Source organism: Aythya marila, assembly GCF_965140915.1.
Source record: "Aythya marila genome assembly, chromosome: 2".
Classification (NCBI taxonomy): Eukaryota; Metazoa; Chordata; class Aves; order Anseriformes; family Anatidae; genus Aythya; species Aythya marila.
In genome coordinates, this window is record NC_139043.1 from 58,369,822 (window position 1) to 58,392,928 (window position 23,107).

Consider the following 23,107-nt stretch of genomic DNA (forward strand, 5'->3'; position numbering starts at 1 on the left):
TCGGCATATCTGAAAAGCTCCGGATAAAGGCCCTTATGGGCCTATACAAATAAATGTATCTTTGCAGCAGCTTATTTGATCAAAAATGCAAACCTAGCTAGATTAATCCCCACTGCAGGTGATAATTGTTATTATTACCTAACCTGTGACACAGCAGAGCATACAAGAAGCTGATAATTGGCAAATTGCTTCAGGTCCTTCCTCTGCCACTGACTGAGGGGGCAATTTCGAGGAAGTCACTTGCTCTTTCTGCACCTCAATTTGCCACCTCTCAAGAGGAATCGATGCCATTTAGCAGCCAATACAAAATGGAAAGTGATTCATGATGTAGGAGTGCGATTTGCTGTTCCATCCATTTCCACAGCTCCGCCATCTATTTCCACGGTGCCACACGCACAAGTACTTTGCAGGTACTCACCCAGCTGCACAACAGAGGCATGTGTCTTGCAGCAAATCCTCTTGTACTCTTCATATTACACAGATAGCAACAGCACGCCTCTTACTTCTACATACTTGCCAATAACTGTACCTTCTTGGTCTTCAACCCTGAACCCCGAATAAAGTCCCTCAGTTTCCTCTCTCCATTCCTTTTTCAGAGCATCTTTGTGGTAATTTATTCTGTGCTGGACATCAACCTCTGAGAAGGAGTGATTTGGGGTTAGAGAAATGTCTCAACACCCCCCCAAACTCCTAAAAGATTACATCCTTCATTTGTAACTGGCATTATCCAAAGGACTATGGCAGAATTGGACTCATGGGCTTGATCGATTTATCACGGTGGGTGTTGGCAACTGATAGGCTTAATTTTTACCTCCTTGATTTCAATAAAAATGCTTTCATGATCTCATTAAGTTACTTTGTAGCACAACAGCTGTGTGCTTTAGAGCACATGTCTCTCCGTCACTTGTAATTACAATTTCTCTTAAAAGAAAACCCCCAAACTCAATGGCTTCTTGAACAAGATATCATTTGTCCTATTTAAAAGTGACAGGATTAAATAAAATATCTTTAATTGGGCTAAATCCTAATGTTATTCTTCAGAAAAAAAACTTAAATGTTTTCCCTGATTTGATAATAACTGAGTAGGGACAGTAAAGACGAATGAGCAGGAGCTTCAGAACTCAATATACTTAGAATGAACTTTTCCTACAGGGCCAGCCTGTCCATTTGGAGCCTTAAGCTGTATATTACAGCACCTTTAAGAACACCATCCTTTGTATTTAATAATAATCTGAGATTATAAAATGAAACATCCATCTCTCCCACAGCCTGCTCAAAATCCTTAGTTTTATTGGAAATATTTCATGTAATATGCTCTAGAACTACACCATATTGGAAAACAGAGCTGTAAACCGTGTTGCTAGACAAGCTGATGAGCCTGTGTGACAGGGCTGGGAATAGAAACAGCATTAGTATACCATGGGAATAGATGTAAAGGCTATGTCAGCTCTGTATGTAGGGAATGATTGTCCTTCCTACAGCATGACATACACACTGCATTTAATGTACATTTTTACTCTTCAGCCTCGTGAGCTGTTTCCTGCATTTAGGACACGTAAAGAATTAATCAAGCTTATGTTTGAGGCACAGCAGACAGAACATTTCTATATTTTTGTGCAGCAAAAAGAACACCTATAAAGTACAATAATTTTCAGAACCACTTTCTATAGAATCTGTGCCCTTTTGTGAAACAAACAGAAACAGACAAGTGCTTGTGTATCTGGATGATCAGAATATACTAAGTATATCCCTAATTTTCAAAATCATAGGATTGCTTTAGAAAGTACGACACAAGAAAATGAGTATAGAGGATTGATCAGTTGCCTGGTGATTTTTGAAATTTTGACTTTGTTCCACCTCCTTAGAATGACGAAAACTGCCTTATTAAAAAATAAAAATAAAAATAAAAATGTGAAGTCTCTGTCAAATATTATAAGCTGGCAACTTCACCAAGGCTTTCGTTTTAAATACGTATATTGTCCTTAACCAGGGAAAACTGAAAGATACTTGAATTTCTTTCAAACACCAGCTGACCAGACTCAGTTTAGTACACTCATCAAATGCAATCTTAGCTTTCAGTTGTAAAGTCAATCCTGTTGGTACCCAGCAGTAGTTTCACATGTATATGCTCTGAATTAACACTTACACGTATATATACTTGCATATATCCATATGTACAGGGTTTCATTATTTGTCATCAAATACAGTAATGCATTGGGCCAAATTCTGCCTTGAATTACACTCCACTGACATGAGCAGAATTGCCTAGGAATATACCTAGACTAGGCATAGTTTACTTCCTTCTGGTCCCTTCCATTGATTTTCCTTCCATTTGGCTCCATTCTTGAAGTCTTTGGCAGTTTAAGTTAGGCAAATTATCTGGAAATAGCTTGTATTTACTGATGCTTATTCTCTATATAAACTAGACAATGCAGTCATGTAAAGTGAAAGAAGGAGTTTTGTTAGTATCTCATTTATTTAAGTGCTAATTAACAAGTAAGTTCTAAAGATACAGTTACCTGTATCTTTAGACACTCATGTGCTTCCAAAACATTTTGAAACTCTGATCGAGAACACAATCCTCTATTCTGTTCTGAGCAACTATTATTCACTTAAGGACCACATCATTTTAATTCTCTTTTCAATGTGTCTCCTTATGTCCCTAAAAGTTTAAGGCAGTTATACCTTGAGATTCATTGGAATAACTATTATTTGTGTGACTTTTTAGCTGCACAAATAAAATGCCAACTAACTGAATACACCAGGTGTACAGAGGAACAGAATTCAGAAAGCTGTCTGTAATTAAGAGGTGGAAAAAAGAGCTCCACTATCCTGGTAGGGGAACACGATAGGTAAAACTGCAATTTCAAATAAATCACCCAAAGCAAAGAGCAGAAATACATAAGTATACACAAAAGCCTGTGAATTAATTCTCAGTATACATCTAATGTAATTCAGTCAGAACAATGAACCACAGTAGATTAGCCTGTGTCCCATAAAAACTATCATATTTTCCTTTGTACCTAGAAAAGCCAGTCTACTTGCAGATCTTTTACTTATACAATTGCAAATCTCTTAAACCTGATTTTGACTATTTCGTATCTCAAGAGTGAATCTTTGGCTTTTGTTCTCTACCTAGAACAAACCTAAACTCCTCTGCCACCTAGTGTTTAAAGTATGTTGCGTGCCTGCCTCCAGCTCTTGCTGGCATAGTGTGTTCTACACTAAATCGAAAATTTCGTATTTAAATAGGAAATGGAAGAGAAACTTGGTTTATCGATCAGTACAGATAACGTAATTCAACCCAGCCAGAGATCACTGTTCCCTCTCTAGATCTTAGTATGATGCGAACTCGTTTAGCAATTTGCATCCTTGTATTTTTGGACATCACACGATCTTCCTCATTCTTCCTATAATTTAAAATAAAATATTTTTCACATAAAATGCAAAAACCACTATAATCACATATAATGTGTATTTAATCATATTAAATTTTCAGGCAAAAAATAAATGTCTTTTTTCAGTGATATTCCTAAATCAGACAATTTTTAATCTGAGTTTAAATTGATTCCAGAATAACCATTTGTAACATCCAGCTTGCTTTTCCTTAGTTTACATTGTTTTGAAAATATCTGTATATATATTAGCACAATTGCAATTTATGTTTTTCAAAATACCTCATAGCAACTTTCATCTGCAAATGTAAGCACCATATATTTTAGATCACAAGTTTAACATGAGTCACACCCAAAGAAAATGCCAGCAAAATCTGCATATCTTAATTTGGATAGAAATACTCTGGCAACAGATTCTATTGCATATAAGCAGAATTTATTTCCAGCAACATATTATGCCATGTTTTACGGGAATTTGGGATTTTTTAAAAGAGAAATAGGGGTTTGTATGTCAGTGTTTGTAGAGCTACGCTATGGAAGTAGCTTTTTCTTTGCTCCTCCTGTTTTGAAGAAAATATATTAAATATATATAGACTTATATATATATTAAAAATATATAGACTCTTCTGACTCTCGCTGAAGATAATTTATTTCTGGGAAAATTAATGGGTACTGCATCAATTATATATATATGAATCTCCAAAATTTATCTATTTTTTCTTTTAGAGACCATGAATACCAGACATTTTAATGACTTTTTTTCCCACATTACTCAGAAACCACCATGAAACACTATCAAGCAACTCACGCTGTGTGGATTGCACAAAGGCAGTACTACCATGAGCAGTATGGCTGTGAAATGAATCATTACCCAACTGTGACCCTGCAAGTACCTTAATATGTCTAAGTGCTGGCACAGACTAACTTCACTTATGTTTCATAAGAACATCTTCACTGATTCACAGATACTGTAAGTCGATAAATGTATGCTCTGTACTGCCGATTATAATTATTACTCCATTAGTGGAAACCACGTCCTCTCTCGTGTTTGGAGATAAAGAAATATATATGTAAATAATATCCCTGTGTGTCTGAGAAATTAACCCATGTCTCTCAACATCACAAGATATTTTTGCTTATTTCTCCACAGTCGTTGTCAAAACCATACACATATATATAAAGGGACTAAGACAGCACTGTATAATTGGTCCTATGCTATGTAGACAAAAAAAATAAAAGAAAAAACATTCTCCCTAAAATACATAAGACACCTTTCCCTTGGAACAGCAGTGTATCAGCTTGGCTAATCTCACCTCCAATATGTCAGTCTTATCCTTTCCAACTCTGGCAAAAGCAAGCCTTCCACTCTGCATCCTGCTTACCACTTTTTATTGACTTCAGTTCTGGCTAAGAAGTGAGAAACAGATAGGACTGGGACAAATCGTTTGGACAAATAGAAAAGGACTTATGTTGTTTGCTTGGATACTGTCAACTGCATTGCCTCAATTTATACTTCTCAACATTCATTATTTCGATCGACTGTGGAGGACATATAACATCACTGATAACATCTGTTCCTACTTTCCTGCCAAAACATGGAATACAAAGTGAGGAAAGAAACGAAGCCTGTCATCACACACTAGCCCAGGCATAATTTTAAATAGGTTTAGCCATGCTCAAGTGAAGGCTATTCAGGAAAGCGTGGTCCTGCCTCTCCTTCTGCTTTCCTACTCCCTACATTGATAGTTTTCAGACCCTGACACAAGCTAAGCTACATGGAGCCAATAAAAAATAAACCATAGAAAACCATTGAATAATTTTTTTATCAGCATAGACTCACAAAACAGGGAAGTGGAGCTGTAGAGGGTCAAATAGGTGACTAATTAAAACTAATCGTAACCTCTAATGCTAATGGTTTACAACTGGGTGGCTAAAACCAAAGTGGAAACACACAGCCACCTGCTGTGGCTGCAGCACTGAAGTGAGTACCCACGGACAGCAGAGGGCAGAGCTATCCCCACTCCGCAGAGAACACAGGACAGGAGGAAGTCAGGCTGTTCTTTGCAGTTTTCCAAGCACACGTTACTGGGAACGGCTGCAAATAACCAGCTTTGACCCTCATAAAATTTACAGGTTTCCAATCGTCAGATCTCAGTTTGCTACTTCACTCAATGAATCACAGTGATTTGGTGGGGGAGGTGGGGAGAGTGTGGAAGTTTTTCTTTAAAATAGATTGTTTTGTATCTTGACAACAGAGAGAATAACCTTTGGTGTGGTACCAAAAGATTACATAAAGACCACGCGTAAAACACTGTTTTACTCAAAAACAGAAATGAGTATCTCAAGCAGCAGCATTGTGGAGAGATCCAGGCAGATCTATTATGAGACATTGAAATTACCAAATAACTGCACTTTTGCTCAGAAATATCCTTTGTATGTAATCAGCACTGGTTTAAAAGTGTTTTGGTTTTGTTGTTGTTGATGTTTTGTTTTAAGACCAGAAGCCCAGAAAGCAGATTTCTCTAGGAAACTTTATATACTTTATTTTACATCCATGAATGTTTTTCCTTTGTTAAGAAAAAAAAAAAAAAAAAAAAGTTATTTACAAAACCAGCATATGTTAACATACAAAGTATTCACTGTACTGAATGCAGATATCCAAATCCAAGATAGGTTCTCTTTCATTGTTGACTGCTATGGTGTATCACTGAACAGTATTCCCCACTGCATGCTATAGAACAGCACTGTGTGACATAAAATGTTATTTGAGCAGACTTCCCAAAAGTTCATACGTTTTTTCATATCAGCATTGATTAAACAAAACAAGGAAAACATTCTTGAAAAACACGAGCTTTCTCACTGTTAATTTTGAGTAAACCACGACGGACGCTTCCTGGCTCTTTCGATGATCCGCTTGCCTTCGTCTTTTTCTGTGGGCTTTTCTCCCTCATATAAGACTACAGTCTCTACAGTAGGAGCATTAAATGGTCCTCCTTCCTTTTTACCCATTTCCTTCCGAATCTGCCGAGTTTCTGCTTTGACCTGTGCGTAACAATGGCCACACAGGACATGCTTCTCTTTCAAGTTTCCACACTCGGGGCAAACATCTATGTTTCTCTAGAAAAAAAAAAAAAATAGGAAATTTTACAATCTGAACAACAAAAAATAAACAGGGAGCAATCACAAGCGATTAATAAATATGAAATGAAATACCAGGAAAATTTAATTGCCTTTTCAGAATTTATTATTTTATCCAAAGTCCTTTTTTCAGCAATGTATTGGTATTGCTGTATCAGATACTTACTACTAAAAATAGCCCATGAAGTCAATATATAAATCGTTGACATTTGGAAGAATAAAGACCTATCAAGCCATTGAGATGCACAGAAGATATAGATATTTCCACCTATGGCATCCATATAGCTAGCATCCACATTTCGTTGATTTGCGCCTAAAGAGTCACTTTTTATTTAACCACAGGCTACTGTCACACAGAATGACTGTATGTTACAAAGTGTTTTTAAAGTGATGATGTCTTTTAAACTTATTTATAAACAGAGTGAAGAAAGTTTTCTGGAAGTTGTACTGGCCATTATGATCCTCTCAAGTGAGATTATATATGCTATATATGAGCACGAGGGGATGTGCAAAGGATTCTGTAAGTGAGGTTAAAAATCACAGGCATGAATCGTACTCCAACACGTTTGTTCACCGTTAATCAGATCACTTGCACCGAATATGGCGGGAAGCACACGTGAAGTTGCCGACTACCTTTATTTTTATGAGATTTGTGGGATTTCTCCGCCTGCAGCGGTTCACCTCGATGGTGCGCCGTTTCTTGGGCGCCGCCATCCACAGGACGCTGCCCAAGAGGCCCGGCACCTCGCTGCCTTCTCCGGGGTCTTCTGCTGGCTCGGGGAGACACGCGGGCCCTTGGACAGCTAGTGCTGGCCCTGAAGGTCGGAAATCAGAGAACCATTAAGGTTGGGAGGGATCTCCGAGGTCATCTGCTCCAACCATGCCCCTGCCACCAATGCCACCCACTAACCACGTCCCCAGGCACCACCTCCAACCTCTCCCTGAGCACCCCCAGGGCCGCTGCCCCCCCCCAGCACCCTGGGCAGCCGGTCCCAGCGCCTGGCTGCTCTTTCTGACAGGAACCATCTCCCCACCCCCACCTGCCCCCCCCCCGGGGCCGTCCCCCGGCCCCCTCACCCCAGTGCGGCGCTGGCGCCACGGCTCGCAGCAGGCGGCCCCAGCAGCGCCGCAGCAGCCCGCCCAGCCCCAGCAGCGGAGCGGCCATGTCGCCTCAGGAGCCGGACGGGGAGGACTCTCGCGCCGCTGAGCCTGCTGGGAAAGCGAGTGCGGAGAGCGCGTCCCGGCGTAACAACGGCGGAGGACGGGACTACAAGACCCAGCATGCCCTGCGGCCGCCAGCGCGCTGCCGGAGGACTTCAACTCCCGGCGTGCCTCGCGGCGAGGCTCCGCCAATCAGCGCTGCCGCCGGCGGGGCGGGCGGGCGGAGCGCGCTTGCGCAGAAGCGAACGGGCGGCGGGGGAGCTGAGGGGCTGGCCCCAAGATGGCGGAGCGCGGCTACAGCTTCTCCCTCACCACCTTCAGGTGCCCCGCGGGGCGGGACGGGGCCGCCGGGAGGGGACGGGGGGGGACAGGAGGGAGCAGGAGGGGACGGCAGCACCGGGGGGGCGGCCGTGAGGGGCAGCGGGCCGCGGCGGGCGGGGGAGGGCCGCGGCCGGGCTTTGCAGAGTCATGGGGGGGGCCTGGGGCCTGGGCAAGGGCTTCAGGGGGGCGCGGGGAAGGGGCCGCTGCGCTCCCTGCTCGCTCCGATGGGGCCGTTAGCACGGATTTTGCCTCCGTGTGGAGGAGATACCAGCTGCCGATGCTGGCCCTCAGTTGTGTGTCTCGTGTCCTGAGAATATTTTAGCTTGCGATAGGTTTTAAAATATTTTCCTAAAATTGTAAATGTTTTGGTTCTGGTACGTGAAACTATTCTTCTGTTTCACTGGTATTTTGTGAGAGAGGAGTTAGAGTTACTGCTGTCACCTACATTTACATAGCGTATGAATAACTACGCTGATTATTGCATGCTTTGTTTTTCCTGTCTCCTCCAAGCACAGAAGTGCACCTTCTTGCATTTTGCTTGTTCGTTTACTAAAGCAGCAGTGTCAGAAATGTTGTCAAAATTGTTTGTCCAATAAGTGACTGGCGCTGCGCTGTCCACTTCCATAGAAATGGAGCTTGCACCCCGTTTTGGAGGAGTTAACTTTAACAGCCTGACGCCTGCTGCTCTGTTTGGATGGTTCTGCATCTGTTAGCAGAACAGTGTGGGTTGTTAAAGCAAGATGCAGGAATACCTGGAGATGGAAGAGGAACTGTTTCCATCTTGTGCCATTGACCTTCATCAGCTCCTCACAAAGTGAATAGCCGTGGTTTGCTTGTACCTTTCAGTGGTGAATGTTGCTGTCTTGAAAACTATTGCAAACCATAATGCCATGTCAGTGGAAATTCGTGACATGCTGTGAAGATTCCCCCACCAAGCGAGAAACTTGGGTAAAATGGTACAGAGTTGAAGAACTGCATTGCAATCAGTACTTCCCATCCAGGACACGTTAGTTTTTATTTGGGTTATAAGCAGGTGCTGTGCAAGTATCACAGTAGCACCACATGGCAACCTTTTAAAAGAATCTGCCTCGTTCTTTTTAATAAATCTCCAGATTTTTTATTTATTTATTTTTAATTATGATTACAGTATGGAGATGCTATGTGTGAAGAGGTTAAAAAAGAAAGTTGACATCAGATCACTGCAGGAAGTATTTGAGCCTGTCAGAATCATGGTATTTATTGCATTTTGCTTTTTAGTCCTTCTGGGAAACTTGTCCAGATTGAATATGCTTTGGCTGCCGTGGCTGCAGGAGCTCCATCTGTTGGGATTAAAGGTATGTTGAGAACATAACTACATTAGTGAATGGTTCTATCATAAAGAAAGGGGAACGTATTGCTCCGTTCTAGAAGAAGATTGCTAGGGTGATACTGGGCAGACACAACTGGTATAAATAAACATCTTTGATTTGGAGTGTTCCTTAAGTAAATAACTCCAGCTGTGTATATATACAGGTACTACATATAAAGTTACTTCAACTGCTCAGTTATTACTACGTGCTTTAGAATCTTTAAAGTGGGATTATGGGAGCAGTGCTGATTATTCAAAATGGGAAATAATATGTTGGGTGGGTTCCTTAAATAATCTCTGCTTATCACGATTGTAGACTTGAAAGATTTTTTTTAAAGGGAGATGCAAAATTATTTGTTGCAATAAACCTGTTCTGTGCTTCAACTGATTTTTATAATTTCAGTTTAATATGGAAAAAATCTTGTGGTTTTTTTCTAGCTGCAAATGGAGTGGTGCTGGCAACTGAGAAGAAGCAGAAATCCATCCTTTATGATGAAAGGAGTGTTCACAAAGTAGAACCAATTACCAAACATATAGGTTTAGTGTATAGCGGTATGGGTCCAGATTACAGGTATATATTAAAGAAAAAAATTGCTTGGTCATCATTTAGATACATTTCTCTAAGTGTATAGCATAATATTATGTTGTGTTACACCGTGTATGAAATTTACGTAGTATTTAAGGTCACTATATGAATTTCCTTGGCAAATACACTTATATCTAAAAAATGAATGTGGAATGAATAGCAATGTAATTCAACCTTAGTTTCAATTGAAGTACTTCAGAGATTACCCAAGATAAAGATAACCCAATATGATCTATGTTTTCGTACATTGGTTTTATGTCAGATGTGTAATTTCTTAGCATAATATTTATTATGATTTTTCAGTTCTAATTGTAACAAAGAGTTGGATTTTTTGATATAATAATTCTGTCTTTGTTTTTAGAGTACTTGTGCACAGAGCCCGGAAGCTGGCCCAGCAATATTACTTGGTTTATCATGAGCCCATTCCAACAGCTCAGCTAGTACAAAGAATTGCTTCTGTGATGCAGGAATATACACAGTCTGGGTATGTGGTTCTCTGAAGTTTGTTTGGAAAGATTGGGTTGTTTTGCTGGAGAATGCTCACAGAAAATGTGCAGGTGGGAGGAGCGCTAACAGACTGAGTGAGATAGTCATCGTATCTTGAACACAGGCATTCTGACTAGTCGGTCATGATCACAGCTCTGGGTTGTTGGGAGGCCTGTGGGGGAAGGTTAACGCATCCAGTTGCTGTTCACTGAGTAAAATTATAAATTTTATGTGCCAACTGTCAGGCATTTATTGTTGTATTTTATTTTTTTTTTCCTGTAGAGGTGTTCGCCCATTTGGTGTATCACTGCTAATATGTGGCTGGAATGAGGGGCGGCCCTATTTATTTCAGTCAGATCCATCTGTAAGTATCTAACATCTGTAAAGTCTACTATTCGTATATGACATCTAAAACTTTGTATGTGCTTATGAAATACTTTCTGTGATGAGAAGAATGTGGAACAGGAAGAACAGATTCCTTATCCCAATTTCAGGAGTCGTGAAGTAGAATCATTCTTAGGTGTTGGGGTCAAGCCTGGAATTCTGGCCACTGTGCCAAAGGAAATAGAGGAATGTAGGAAGTGGGTACCATCTGTTCATTCTGAGTCTCCATGTTCTGAACTGCATGAGGAATAGCAGCAGTTTCTGAAAGAGAGCCCCATCCCTTTTCATCCTTTCCCACCTAAATAAGTTTATTTACTGGGTTAGAACATTACAAATAAAATTTACCCTTTGATGCCTCCGAGTTATAACACTTTACGTCAAAATAAAAAATTGGTTGCTCTACTGATGCTTGATAAGTTTCAGAAATTTGAGCTGTTACATGATGTTAAATGTAAAAAGCAAAATGCAGTTACCTTGTGTAATCATCTTGATTGAGGCATAGAGCTCTTGATGGTCTTTGTGCAATAGGAGAGAATAGGAGTGATGGCCAAATATGTAAGGTAGATAAACCAGATGTAAACAAGTTGTTCACATTATTTAGTCTTTTTTAAAAAATTAAAAAAAAAAATGGGTGAGCCTAAGGAAAGAACTGACTGCTCATGCTCAAGTGTGAGCATATGTTTTTGTTCAAGGAATTACACTATGCGAAGACCTTACTAAGTCCATCTTTCAAAGCAGTGTGGAAGGATGAAAATAGGTGGGACTCTATACAAATGTTTTATACGTTTTCATAGTATGTTTCCATATCAAATTTGTCTGAATGTGACCTAAAGTAATGTCATACATTGTCATAACATCCAATATTTTCATAATTGCTTCTATTTCTTTTACCAAGTAGTCAAATGTGGTTTTGATTGAGTTACAGAGAACAATTCAATGGATTTGTTGTTTTTACAGGGAGCTTATTTTGCTTGGAAAGCAACAGCAATGGGAAAAAATTATGTCAATGGAAAAACATTCCTTGAGAAAAGGTAATATATTTGATACTTGTTTAAAAAGATACTATCTGTTTTGTTCATATCCAGGTAAAACAGATGAACCAAAAAAAACGTAATTTTAAAATATCAGAACAAAGTTTAAAAATATTTAAAATGCGATGCTTCTAATTTCCTTATTTAAATATGCACGCGAAATTTTCTTTATATAAACTTTTGTGTGTATAATAAAATAATCCACTGCAGAAAACAGAATACTAGCATATTTGCAGAACAAGTAGTGAAATAGATTAACCTTCAAAATCATTATTTGTAATTTTTAAAATAACAGTACTTTCCAATACTATTTGCATGAAAAATTTAGCAATCTTTGGATTTTTAGAGGCTCTGGGCTTACTGTCCCATGTTGAAATACATGATGATCTTTTTACAGATACAACGAAGATTTGGAGCTTGAAGATGCCATTCATACAGCTATCTTAACACTAAAGGTTAGCAAAATAGTTAAGAAACGTGTTTCTTACTGTTATGACATCACTGCTGTGATTCACTGAACTGTATTTCCTTTCACAGGAGAGCTTTGAAGGGCAAATGACAGAAGACAACATTGAAGTTGGCATCTGTAACGAAGCTGGTTTTAGGAGGCTAACTCCAACTGAGGTTAAGGACTACTTGGCTGCAATAGCCTAGTAGGAACCAAGCAAGACTGTGTGAATTCACACAAAGGTCTTTTTAATTTTGGCTCCTTAAATGTTTTTGTTTGCAGTTTTTGCATACTTATTTCTACATGGTTTGTCTGGACAGATTTTTTTAAATATCATGGGTACAAATGCAAGGATCCTAATATTGTAATACACGGAATCTTATTACAGGTAATTCTTTCCCTTGATATATGGAATATTTGTACACAAAATACTGTACAAAATGTAAATGAACACTCAGAAAGATTGAAGAATAAAATTTGAAGGCCACTGTTCTGGGGGAAGGTGTCTGTGTGTCTTTTTAATCACAGTTTATGAACATAAAGATGAGGTTTTGATATCTTTATCACTGAGGAAACAATTCTCCACATACTAGCCATCATGAACTGGTATTAGACCTTCTTTTAAACAACTTTTAAATTCTGAGTGAACAAAAGAATTTTTTTCACTGTGGAGTTGTTTTGAATTCTAAGTAACTTCTGAAAATGGGTTGTTCCAATGTAAAAGCTTGTGTACTTTTACAAAGATGCATAACGGTCTTCCATGTGGGGTATAAAATGTGATCTACTTGAGCAGCTCTGCTCTTGAGCCTCTAGAATTGTCTTGGTCTTTATGTCTTCTTTTTTTTAACTTGGGTAATTTCCATGACCATAGACATGAAATCTTTTCAATCTTGAAATACTGTTAGAAATAATGGAAGCAAATGCTACTGACTGAATGCTAAATGCAGTTACCAGCATCAGTAAAAAAACAAACAGGATGTACAAAGCAAAATAAGAATATGTAATAATTTATCCCTTGAATTGTGCTGAAGTATATTTCGGCTTGCAAGATAACGAAAGGTGCAGCAATGAAAAGAGCAGTTAATTTATGCACGGCTACTTTTAAAAGTACAGAACTAGATGCTTGAGTGTTATTTGTGGGTGTACATACAGATGCATTTTTTACATGCTTCATGTCTGTAAGGTTATGTAGAAATGAAAAAACATAAGAGGATAAATATATATGCTTTTTTTTTAAAGCAGAAATCTGGTCTGGAGCCATTCAACAGTTACTGGTAATGAAATGGAAGCTGGGTCAGTCTGCTTCTATGTCAGGCTAATCACATACGGGAGCAGCCTGGCAGGTTAAACGTTAGCCATCCATTAACCAATGAAGAAAATAAAAAATATGAGTTAGTCTGCAGAACATGACGTATAAGCTAATTGGTCTGTCCCGTGTTGATGTTATGTTATCATTAGGCAAATAAGAATTTATGAAGCATTGAAGCATGCCATGAATTAAGTTTTATTTCATAATGTTAGAAATAAAAACTATGTACAAATGGTTCCCTTTTTTTTTTTTTTTTTTAAACTCTGAAAACCAACCCGTGCTCTGGTTATTCTTCTTAGAGATAGTGGGCAGCTAGTCAGAACTGGAACTGGAGATTTTATATTGCTAGATTCTTAATTTAGGTGTCTGTAATAATTCAGAAAAGCAGAATGCTACGTCAATATTTATATGCCTTTAGTCAATTTAGTGCTATATGAATATTTAAAGGAGTTTTGTACGTGAAAAAATGGAGTTAGGTACCTCATCAAATGGCTAGCATGAACTGAACTAGTTTAGATGCTCCCTCTAAACCAGTTTGAAATAAAGTCAATCATTTTATCTCACTCCCAAAATTGTGATAATGAATGGGGCAAATTTTTTTTTTTTTTTTTGACAGGGGGAGACGGGGGTAAATCATATCATTGAACAACTCTCTATAGAATCTCAATTTCGTAGGTGGTGAAGGGACGTGAAAAGCAGGTGTCTTTATCTCTTCCCATGGTTTAATGATTAAAATGTAGTAACTGATGGAGAGGTGGCTCTTGGTGGAGCCTGGAAGAGCACAATACCCAGTATTACCTTAGCTCAGAAGTGAGGGTTTTTAAGAAACAACCACAGACTGCTGGCTTTTAGTTGAAAGGAATGCTGTTAGGGTAAGTTAGGATAAACCTCTCAAATCTCAAATGCTAGTAATTTTATCACTATCTGTGTAATTTTATCACCAAACTTGTGCTGTGAGTAAGGAAAACGCTGTCTTTTGGGCATTTGATAATTGGTATAGAAATAATGGCTGTTTTTTGCCTGCTTCCTGCTGTCCCATTAGAACAGGCGAGCAGGAATGTTGTGGGTTTAAGTTCCCATCTTTTATGGGCCAATACTGTAGAGAATGATGGTTTTTCAACGGTTTTTAAATTCATTAATAAGATGACAAAATGTTATTTGAAAGCTTCGGAGCACCTCCACCACAACCTTTACGGGGGGAAACGCCACAACCCGGCCACGGCGAGGCGGGTGCCGCGGCTGTCCCCGCCCGGCCGCCCCGGGGGAGGCGCGCTGGGGCCGGGCCGAGCCGTGCCACGCCGGGCCGGGCCGTGCCGGGCCGCCTCCTGCCGCCGCCCGGGGGAAGGCTGCGGCCGCCGGGCCGTGAGTAGGGGCTGCGGGCGGCCGGGGGGGGGGCGCGGGGCGGCGAGCAGGGAGCGCCCCGGGGCTGGCGGGGGGGACGCGGGGACCCGCCGCAATGAGGGGCCGGGGGCAGCGCTGCCCGCGCTCAAGATGGCGGCGCCACCGCCCCGGCGCCGCCCTCACGTGATGGCGGCGGGGGCTGCCGGGGGGCGCCCTCAAATGGCGAGCGCCCGAGGGGGCGGCTGTGCCCCAGAAGCCGTAGGGGTAGCCGCGTTTAGTCGATTTTATTTTTTCGTTTAAAATCCTGTCAGCTTCGCCTTGAGCACTGAGAAATTTGTAGAAGTTGCAGCTGCTATGGTGAGCGCTTACAGCTTCTACAAAGCTCGTATTTGCTGTGGTGAGAGGTCCTGAGGTAGCATCTGTGGGGTTTTACTCATTCCTAAGGACAAACTGGTGGCAGTGGCTTCCTGCTGAAGGCAAACATACAAATAACTGCTACTACTGTAATAAATGCAAAACATAAAACACCCAGGGATGTGGCCTATTGCTGCCAGTGCAGGACAGGGTGAGCAGGGAGCACCCCGCGCCCCTGCCTGCCCTCAGAGGCAGTTAGGTGCAGGTCAGACCTTCGCCCTGACAGTGTGGCTGTTTGAGTCTCAGAGCTTGTCCTGTTTATTAAGAATCGGGTGAGGATTTCAGATGCAACAGCTAGTAAACGCTTTGCAAAACCACGTGTGGTGTTGTGCCAGCTGGCCGTGCAAGAGCGGGTGGTTAGCAGTGGAGGTACCTTCACAATGCTGCCGAAGCGTTACTGACAGAACTGTGGGTTTCGTGCTCTTACCTGGTAGCCCTGAAGGTGCAATTTTAGGACACGGGGAAGAAAATGTATTGTAGTGACGCATGAGAGGTGCATCAGGGAAGTGCTAAAGGAAAAACTCTGCCTTGTAGTGCCCGCAAGTTCTGCCTGCACAGAATGGCTGCAGAGGGCAAGAGGTTATAGAAGCAAAAGTCCCAGAAGGCATGAGATGTATTTAATTTCTACGTAAGTGACTCAGAGCCAAAGGTGAGTCAGAGTGCTGTCCTGGCAGTAATAGGAAAAAGATTCACTTTAGGCATTGAAGGGATTAAAAACTGAACCTGCCTGGTTGGGATTTTGGGGGAAAGGACAGAGTTAAATGGTGTTTTCTGACCCTGAAGAGAGTCATTAGGTCACGTTGAAAGACCTTAGACACTTTGGTTGACAAGAAAGGGAAGAGTTTGGTGATATTAATTACTGAATGAGCCAGTAGGAGTTCATAGTAACTGTATTTTAATTGTGCATAATACAAATGTGATTTACACTTCATTATAAAGCCAGGTTCCAAAGCAGTAATGGCAGAGCCTTTAATAGGAGCCAGGCTGCATCCTTGTTTTCATCTGAAGTCTCTGTCTTGCCTTTTAATACCAGGTTACTTCAAAGTGCAGTTTAGGTAAAAATTACTGGCACGTGTGCTAATACTTAGAGTTGTAATGAGAAAGGATTAATTTCAGTCTTCATAGTGGCAATTATTGCATGTCTTTAAAAAATGGATTTTTTGCTGTGGCGTTTAATTCTACATTTTTGAAATAATTAAGCAATTCCTATAGTTATCCTTAGGAAGATGTACTGAGTAGCGTTGATGGGACAGGAGTTAATTTATCTGATACTACACAATAAATCTCTGCTAGAGCTAGAGAACAGAAATTTCCAGATCCTGCTGGCTCTAGAATTATAAATTATAGTTTGTCATGATGCTGTGTAACATTGAAGTTTTGCCAGAGGGTTGCTAGTGGCTCATTCAGGGGATTGCGTAGTATAAGCTGGAAGTTGGAGAGGATAGAGGTGTGCTACTCAGAATTGTAAAATACAATGGGCATCTTATATACTATGTAAAAATACTAGCGGACAGCAGTCTTAGAAAGTCTGTAAGCACGGTAGGTGTCTCTTATTATAGTGGTAACTGTTGTTGTGTGAGGGAGAGAAAAGATCTACTTATGCCATTAACCGGATTTCTAATTTTGCTCTGAATGGCAAGTTCTGCAAATTAACTTTGAGAGCTGAGATCTCTTTGAGTGGCTCTGATGTGAGAGGAAAGAAATATGATCTTGCAAGGTGTCTGTGGAGACTTGAGTGCTGCTGTTCTTCCTTGCTGAGAACTGAAAACTTAGTTTGGATCCCCAGAGGTGCAGGCGAGGAACTGAATGCTTTGGTGGGACATGGGTGGAGGTTCCTGATGCTTGTGCTTCAGGGTAGGTGTATCTGTTGCACTAAACCTACTGCTAAGTAGGTTTACTGTTGCAAAGACCTCTTGATTATGTGTATTCTTAATCATGCCCTAACAATCTTCTCTTTTGCTTTCATCTGATAGGAATAATGTTTCCAACATGTCTGTGCAGACTCTGCTTTGTGAAAGAATTGCTGTTGCCAAAGAATTGATCAAGAGAGCAGAAGCCCTTTCCAAGTCCCAGAAAAGGAGAATAGAAGGTGGGGCAAAACTCTGTGGCAAACTGAAGGCTGAGTTAAACTTCTTACACAAGGTGGAGGCAGGGAAGGTGGCCGTTAAGGAATCCCATCTGCAGAGTACAAACCTTACCCATCTCGAAGCCATTATCCAGTCAGCAGAGAACCTGGAGGATGTTGTCAGTGTCCTCCATGTCTTTGCTTACGAGGACAGGTTTGGAGACAAACAGACACTGGTGGTAGATGTTGTTGCGAATGGAGGTCACACGTGGGTGAAGGCCATCGGTCGGAAGGCCGAAGCCCTGCACAACATCTGGCTGGGGAGGGGCCAGTATGGTGACAAAAGTGTCATCGAGCAAGCAGAGGACTTCCTGCAGGCGAGCCGTCAGCAGCCAGTGGAGTACAGCAATCCCCACATAATATTTGCCTTCTACAACAGCGTGTCCAGTCCTATGGCAGAGAGACTCAAGGAGATGGGAATATCTGTGCGAGGAGACATTGTGGCTGTGAACTCGCTGGCAGAGCCATCTACAGAAAACCAGCACCTAAGTGCCAGTGAATCAGATGAAGAAGACCTTGAACCCCTGCAGGTGACCAGAGTAGACCGGGAGAATTTAGTGGCCAGCATTGCTTTTCCTACTCAGATCAAAGTAAATGTGTGCAATAGAGTTAACTTGGACATCACTACCTTGATAACCTACGTCTCTGCTCTCAGTTATGGTGGCTGCTACTTCGTCTTCAAAGAAAAAGTGCTAACAGAGCAAGCGGCTCAAGAAAGGAGGGAGAGAGTCCTGCCTCAGCTGGAGGAGTTCATGCAAGGGAAAGAGCTCTTTGCGTGTGAATCTGCTGTCAGAGATTTTCAGTCCATCTTGGAAACGCTGGGAGGACCTGGGGAGAAAGAGCGAGCTGCACTGCTCGTTAAAAAAATTACTGTGGTGCCAGATCAGCCATCTGACCGTGCCTTAGGACTAGTGGCTAGTTCAAAAATCAATAGCCGTTCTCTGACCATTTTTGGGACAGGAGACACTTTAAAAGCCATCACCATGACTGCAAACAGTGGTTTTGTGAGGGCAGCAGCTAACCAAGGTGTGAAGTTCAGTGTTTTTGTGCATCAGCCTAGAGCATTGACAGAAAGCAAAGAAGCTTTTGCCACACCTTTACCAAAGAGCTGCCCACCTGACAATTGACTGAGTCATTAATTAATGAATTGACTAAGTCATTAAAGGAGTTGGTCCCTGAATATTGCAGATGCTGCAGCGGAGGCATTTGGAGAAACAGAAGAGCCCACACATATATCAGTGAAAACAGTAACTGTAGCAGTGGAAGGGTTCCCCAAGGGACTTGCAATATCTTTACTCAATTCTTGTTTGTTTTTTGTTCAGCTGGCTGTTAATTTATTTGCTAATGTAATGAGATTTCAGTGAAAATCATTGACCGTCTTACAGTATATTAATTGTATCCATCCCTATTAAAAAAAAAAAAAAAAAAAAACAACGATTAAAGCACGGTTGCCTTTATTGTTTTTGTCCTCTTTGGAGAGAATAAAGTGAGCACCTTAAATGGACTTCTGATTTTGTGGAACATGTATCTTTTATTTCACTGGTCCAATTCAACTGAATTCTTTGTTGACTCAGAGGTATCTCATGTAGAGATTGAGCCCTATAGAAGAGAGAAGCTTTTTAACTGCTGTTATAACTACTGGTTTTACTCAAAGTGTAGAATACTTAACAATGTTTTTTGTTTGTTTGTTTGTTTGTTTCTAGGAGAGAATTTCCAGTGTTGTCTTTCTGTGTGCTGTAATGGCAGCATCATCTTTGTTAATAATTTGCCTCAGGTTCCCAGTGGAAAATACTGAGATGTCAGAGTGAACCCCTTGGCCCTGAGCTATACATTTTATCAGGTCAGTGAAAGAGGCCTACTGAATATTTTATAGACTGTTGTCCAACAAGACAGCTTTATTGTGCAGCATACAGTTCAGACGAAGAATGTTCTCTCACCTATTCAGTCTAAACTTCTTTCAGCAACAAGAAATGGCTGCAGGGCAGCCCATGGCCATAGTCTCTGCCTATCTCTTGCCATCTCCAGCTCTGACACTGGTGTATACCAGTGGCATACCAGCAAAACCTCTGTCTGCTTCTTCCAGTCAAGCTAGTTTGATTGTTAAGGACCAAAAGTATACTTGTTGTGGATATGACTCTTGCTGTGGTCTGTTTTTACGATGAATGTAGGAGCTGTCACCTGTGTCTGTATAGTGTGCATCTTTACCTGGAACTTTTCATAATGCAGAGGGCAGTCTGTCCTTTTGCAGGTGTTCAGCTTCACCTGCCCCTTGTTTCAGCCAGTCACTGAGGTAATTCAGGGTTTTAGTTAAGATGGGTGAAAATGGATTTTATTTTTTGCTCTTTCAGTACCTAGTCTTCTGCCTGCTAATTTCACAGGTATCCTTTGGTGAGTTCTAACAAAGCATCTAGGTTTTTCCTCTACTCTGATGCTGTGTGACAAAACCTAATGACAGGATACGTGACCAAATGCATCTTTTAATTTGCCTGGAAGTTCTGAAGGGAATGGAGGACCAATGCAGTGAAACAATATAAGTAGTACAATATTTTGCCTGTGCGAGGGAAATGCAAGTCTACCTCTGTAGCTAACAGCACAAGTTTCGTTGTGCAGGAAGTTAGGGAGATAATACTTTGGCATGGTGCAATGCATTTATTACAGCGATATAAATGACTGGCAAGAAAGGTGCAGTTTTGTGCCATATGTGCTCTTATTCTGGACACCATTCTACTGAAGGAGGTGTGAGAATAGAAGTGGGAGAGGCCATCTGGAGCATATCAAAGGAGCACGTGTCTCAGAAGTGTTCTGTTTGGTATTAGAAGTCCGGAAAGAAGGTACAAGAAATTTGATGAGTAATTTATGAACAATAAATTTCTTTTTGTTTGCAGCTCAGAGCTTTTAGAGCTAAGGTCCCAACAGACAGTTTACTATTTATCATGGATTAACCTGTTTTACAGTCTTACAGGATATGCTTAAAGCTAACTACATGGCATCGGTGCACTCCTGCATGACAATTCATTATGTTTTTAAAGAACTAATCCTTTGAGTTGTTTAAATCATTCCTAAATTGTTTGCAGCCTTCCTACCTGTGGTGATGAAGGTTTTGGACAACTAAATGTGAGAAAGCTGCTTTATTCCGCTCCCTGTCATGGCTATAAGAACTGGGTTTCCACTTTTTTTTTTTTTTTTCCCATATCCAGTTCAACACTCACGAGTATCCTCTTGGGCACCCTCTAAAGAGTTTTTTCCAAACCTCAAATTCGTGTCCTGATGGAGAAGGAGGGCCAAGACCTGTATTCGTATCAGGCAGGAGACCCAGAGGAGGTGTTGCAAAGCAAGTAACCTCTGTGTTGCCTAGATGAGAAGCGAGTAGCAACTGCTTGTGGTAGTTCTTCACTCCTGGCTGACTGGTTTTGTGCCAGCATTTAGTGCAACTCTTTAAAAGTTGCTGTATGTGGAGCCATCGTGTGGTGATTTTCTTCATTACCAGTCATTTTTCCCTGCTTAATCAATACTGTATTTATTTTAGAATCAGTTTTCTTTCTCTTACCAATTTCTGCCTGCCATCTGATCAGCATTTTGAGAATCTAGAAATTATATGTGCAATGCTAAGTGACCTGAGGTATTTTTAATTGTTATTTTGTGTCTCCATGCTTTCTGGTGCCAAGTTCAGAATGTGGGCTTTATATTTTTTGTATTTCTGCCTTCAGAAGTGTTCTGGCCTATTGGTCAGGCAGAGTTGCAATGCCAGAAGACTCTAAGAATTGCTTTATAAGGTGAACCCTGACACTGAATGCTGTTTTGGGGCCAAAATGTGTTTTGACTAATATTTGGTGTATTTTTTTATTGTTTTCTAAGGTACTGGTGATCGGCATATGCTAAAGGTTAACCGTGTTTCAGTTTGTTTTGTTTAAAGAGCTTCTGTTTAATTTTACAAACAGGGAATTAGAGGTTGGACTCTCCTTAGTTACAACTTTACAAATAAGTGAATAGAAGATACCAAATTATGTTTGAAAATGAGCTGGGGAAAAAAAAAAAAAAAAACAAAAAAAAAGAACAGGAAATCTGGGACTGCTCATTGTTTCTTCCAATATCACACCACTGCGTTGTCTACACACCAGGCACTCGAGGGTATGAAGGCTTCTCACTTGTTGCAGTGCTTTTTTTGTTTGTTTGTTTTTCCATGAAATTTTTCAGCTCTAAGCTCCTTAGCAAAGAAAGATTCCTAAACAGTTTCAGAGAAACTTATTCTTCTGGCACTTTTACTTTTTTCTTTTATTTTTTTTTTCTCCCACTGCAATTCTCATTCTCTGTATGGTTCTGAAGTCTCTGAGGAGAGCCAGCATCTCTGTTCTGTGCAGCACTCAGCCTGCTCTCTTGGCTCAACAGTAAGAATACCAAGCAAGAAATTCTGCAATTGATATCAGGCAGTAGAATATGCACGGATATTATACGAGAAACGAATTGGTAAGGTAATAATACATTCATGTTTCCAATTTATGTTGTAATCCACAGTTTTATCAGAAGTAAACCATTGGATGCATCTGTGCGTGTGTTCAAAATTTGCACATAAATGGCTTGTTTGTCATTGTACCTGCAAGCCATGAAATCCCTCAAAGATAGTTTTGGGTGTTGTGTAAAAGTATTCTAAGGTACAGTAATGGGCTAAAGAAAGTCTTGTTTTTAAACTGTCTCCTTCTACAGATGATGCCTTCAGCAGACTTAAAACAGCCTGCTGAAACCTTCTGGAGCCTGTCTGAAAAAAAACTTTCACAATCGTGTTCCTAATTCCTGTACATTTGGTCACAACAGCAATAAAGCAAGAAAAAACAAGCAACAGTTGATTGAAATAAGTTTGAGAGGAGACCTAGGAAATTGCCCTACAATCAATCTCTTTCTTGCTTTCTTTCTCACTTTCTGTCACTTTCTTAACCAGGAAAGGACATACAATAATAACAAAGCATGCATTTGCACTGACATTTTTATTTCATATTATTATGCAAGCAAAACAGCACAGGTCAACCGTGACCTAATTAAACTGTTAAAGTAAGCAAGAATTTGATGTGATTCTTGGACTGAAGGCTGTGGATGCTATTTACCAACAAGCTGCGGTTTTAAAAACTGCAGTGAGTTCTGCCCTGTCGTCCAGCTTGCTGCAGGCACTGTGTGTTCTTCAGTGGTGATGTCAACTCTGCACGTAAGTGTGGCTGTTGCTTTTCCACCAGGATTTAATGTTGCAGATTATTCTAGAGTAAAAACAAGAATGGTCAATATAAAACTACTCCAGTGTGTGACAGAACAGCTTGGAACTGTGACGTTGGGGCTTTGCCAATTGTTTATTTTGAACACTGTGGAAATTAAGATGGTTCCTACATAAACTACTGTGTTTACTAAAGAACGAACAAAACCTTCCTCAAGAGTTCATTGTGCAGATTCTTCTATTTAAAAGACCATTATGTCTAGTCCTCGAGGAGCAAGTAACATTTGATAGTACTATTAAGCACGAGTGCTTGATAGTGTTTTTTATGTGAGGTACTTCACAATCATTTAATGAAGTGTGTGAGGTCTCAGCACTGTACTGTTGGTAATGGTATTGATGGTTTACAGAGAGCTCAGGAAGTTC

General features: G+C 40.7%; 3 protein-coding genes across 3 annotated transcripts; 2 read left to right on the forward strand and 1 right to left on the reverse strand.

Annotated features, from left to right (window-relative positions):
* Positions 1–5,916: 5,916 nt before the first annotated feature.
* Positions 5,917–7,726, reverse strand: MRPL32 (mitochondrial ribosomal protein L32). Its single transcript, XM_082755106.1, has 3 exons — positions 7,611–7,726; positions 7,167–7,348; positions 5,917–6,512 (listed from the first exon to the last, which is right to left on the reverse strand). Exons 1-3 carry the CDS (start codon positions 7,696–7,698, stop codon positions 6,258–6,260), a joined length of 525 nt encoding a protein of 174 aa, XP_082611232.1. The 5' UTR covers positions 7,699–7,726; the 3' UTR covers positions 5,917–6,257.
* A 216-nt stretch (positions 7,727–7,942) lies between these two features.
* PSMA2 (proteasome 20S subunit alpha 2) lies at positions 7,943–12,799 on the forward strand. The gene is made up of 8 exons (XM_082755299.1): positions 7,943–8,015; positions 9,273–9,349; positions 9,802–9,934; positions 10,311–10,433; positions 10,718–10,799; positions 11,777–11,850; positions 12,248–12,305; positions 12,388–12,799. The coding sequence occupies exons 1-8, from the start codon at positions 7,975–7,977 to the stop codon at positions 12,502–12,504; spliced, it is 705 nt and encodes a 234-aa protein (XP_082611425.1). The 5' UTR covers positions 7,943–7,974; the 3' UTR covers positions 12,505–12,799.
* Positions 12,800–14,890: 2,091 nt separating this feature from the next.
* Positions 14,891–18,994, forward strand: LOC309874425 (UPF0415 protein C7orf25 homolog). The gene is made up of 2 exons (XM_082752574.1): positions 14,891–14,969; positions 17,336–18,994. The coding sequence occupies exon 2, from the start codon at positions 17,352–17,354 to the stop codon at positions 18,612–18,614; it is 1,263 nt and encodes a 420-aa protein (XP_082608700.1). The 5' UTR covers positions 14,891–14,969; positions 17,336–17,351; the 3' UTR covers positions 18,615–18,994.
* Positions 18,995–23,107: the final 4,113 nt, after the last annotated feature.

What these genes read in the sequence shown, in the direction of transcription:
- MRPL32 (XM_082755106.1), bottom strand. Translation starts at nt 7,698, where the DNA reads ATGGCCGCTCCGCTGCTGGGGCTGGGCGGGCTGCTGCGGCGCTGCTGG. An exon ending in GGCGCCAGCGCCGCACTGGG is followed by an intron (nt 7,349 to 7,610) that starts GTGAGGGGGCCG and finishes TCCGACCTTCAG; the next exon opens with GGCCAGCACTAGCTGTCCAA. An exon ending in CAAATCTCATAAAAATAAAG is followed by an intron (nt 6,513 to 7,166) that starts GTAGTCGGCAAC and finishes TTTTTTTTCTAG; the next exon opens with AGAAACATAGATGTTTGCCC.
- PSMA2 (XM_082755299.1), top strand. Translation starts at nt 7,975, where the DNA reads ATGGCGGAGCGCGGCTACAGCTTCTCCCTCACCACCTTCAG. An exon ending in AAAACATTCCTTGAGAAAAG is followed by an intron (nt 11,851 to 12,247) that starts GTAATATATTTG and finishes ATCTTTTTACAG; the next exon opens with ATACAACGAAGATTTGGAGC. An exon ending in CAGCTATCTTAACACTAAAG is followed by an intron (nt 12,306 to 12,387) that starts GTTAGCAAAATA and finishes TTCCTTTCACAG; the next exon opens with GAGAGCTTTGAAGGGCAAAT.
- LOC309874425 (XM_082752574.1), top strand. Translation starts at nt 17,352, where the DNA reads ATGTCTGTGCAGACTCTGCTTTGTGAAAGAATTGCTGTTGCCAAAGAA.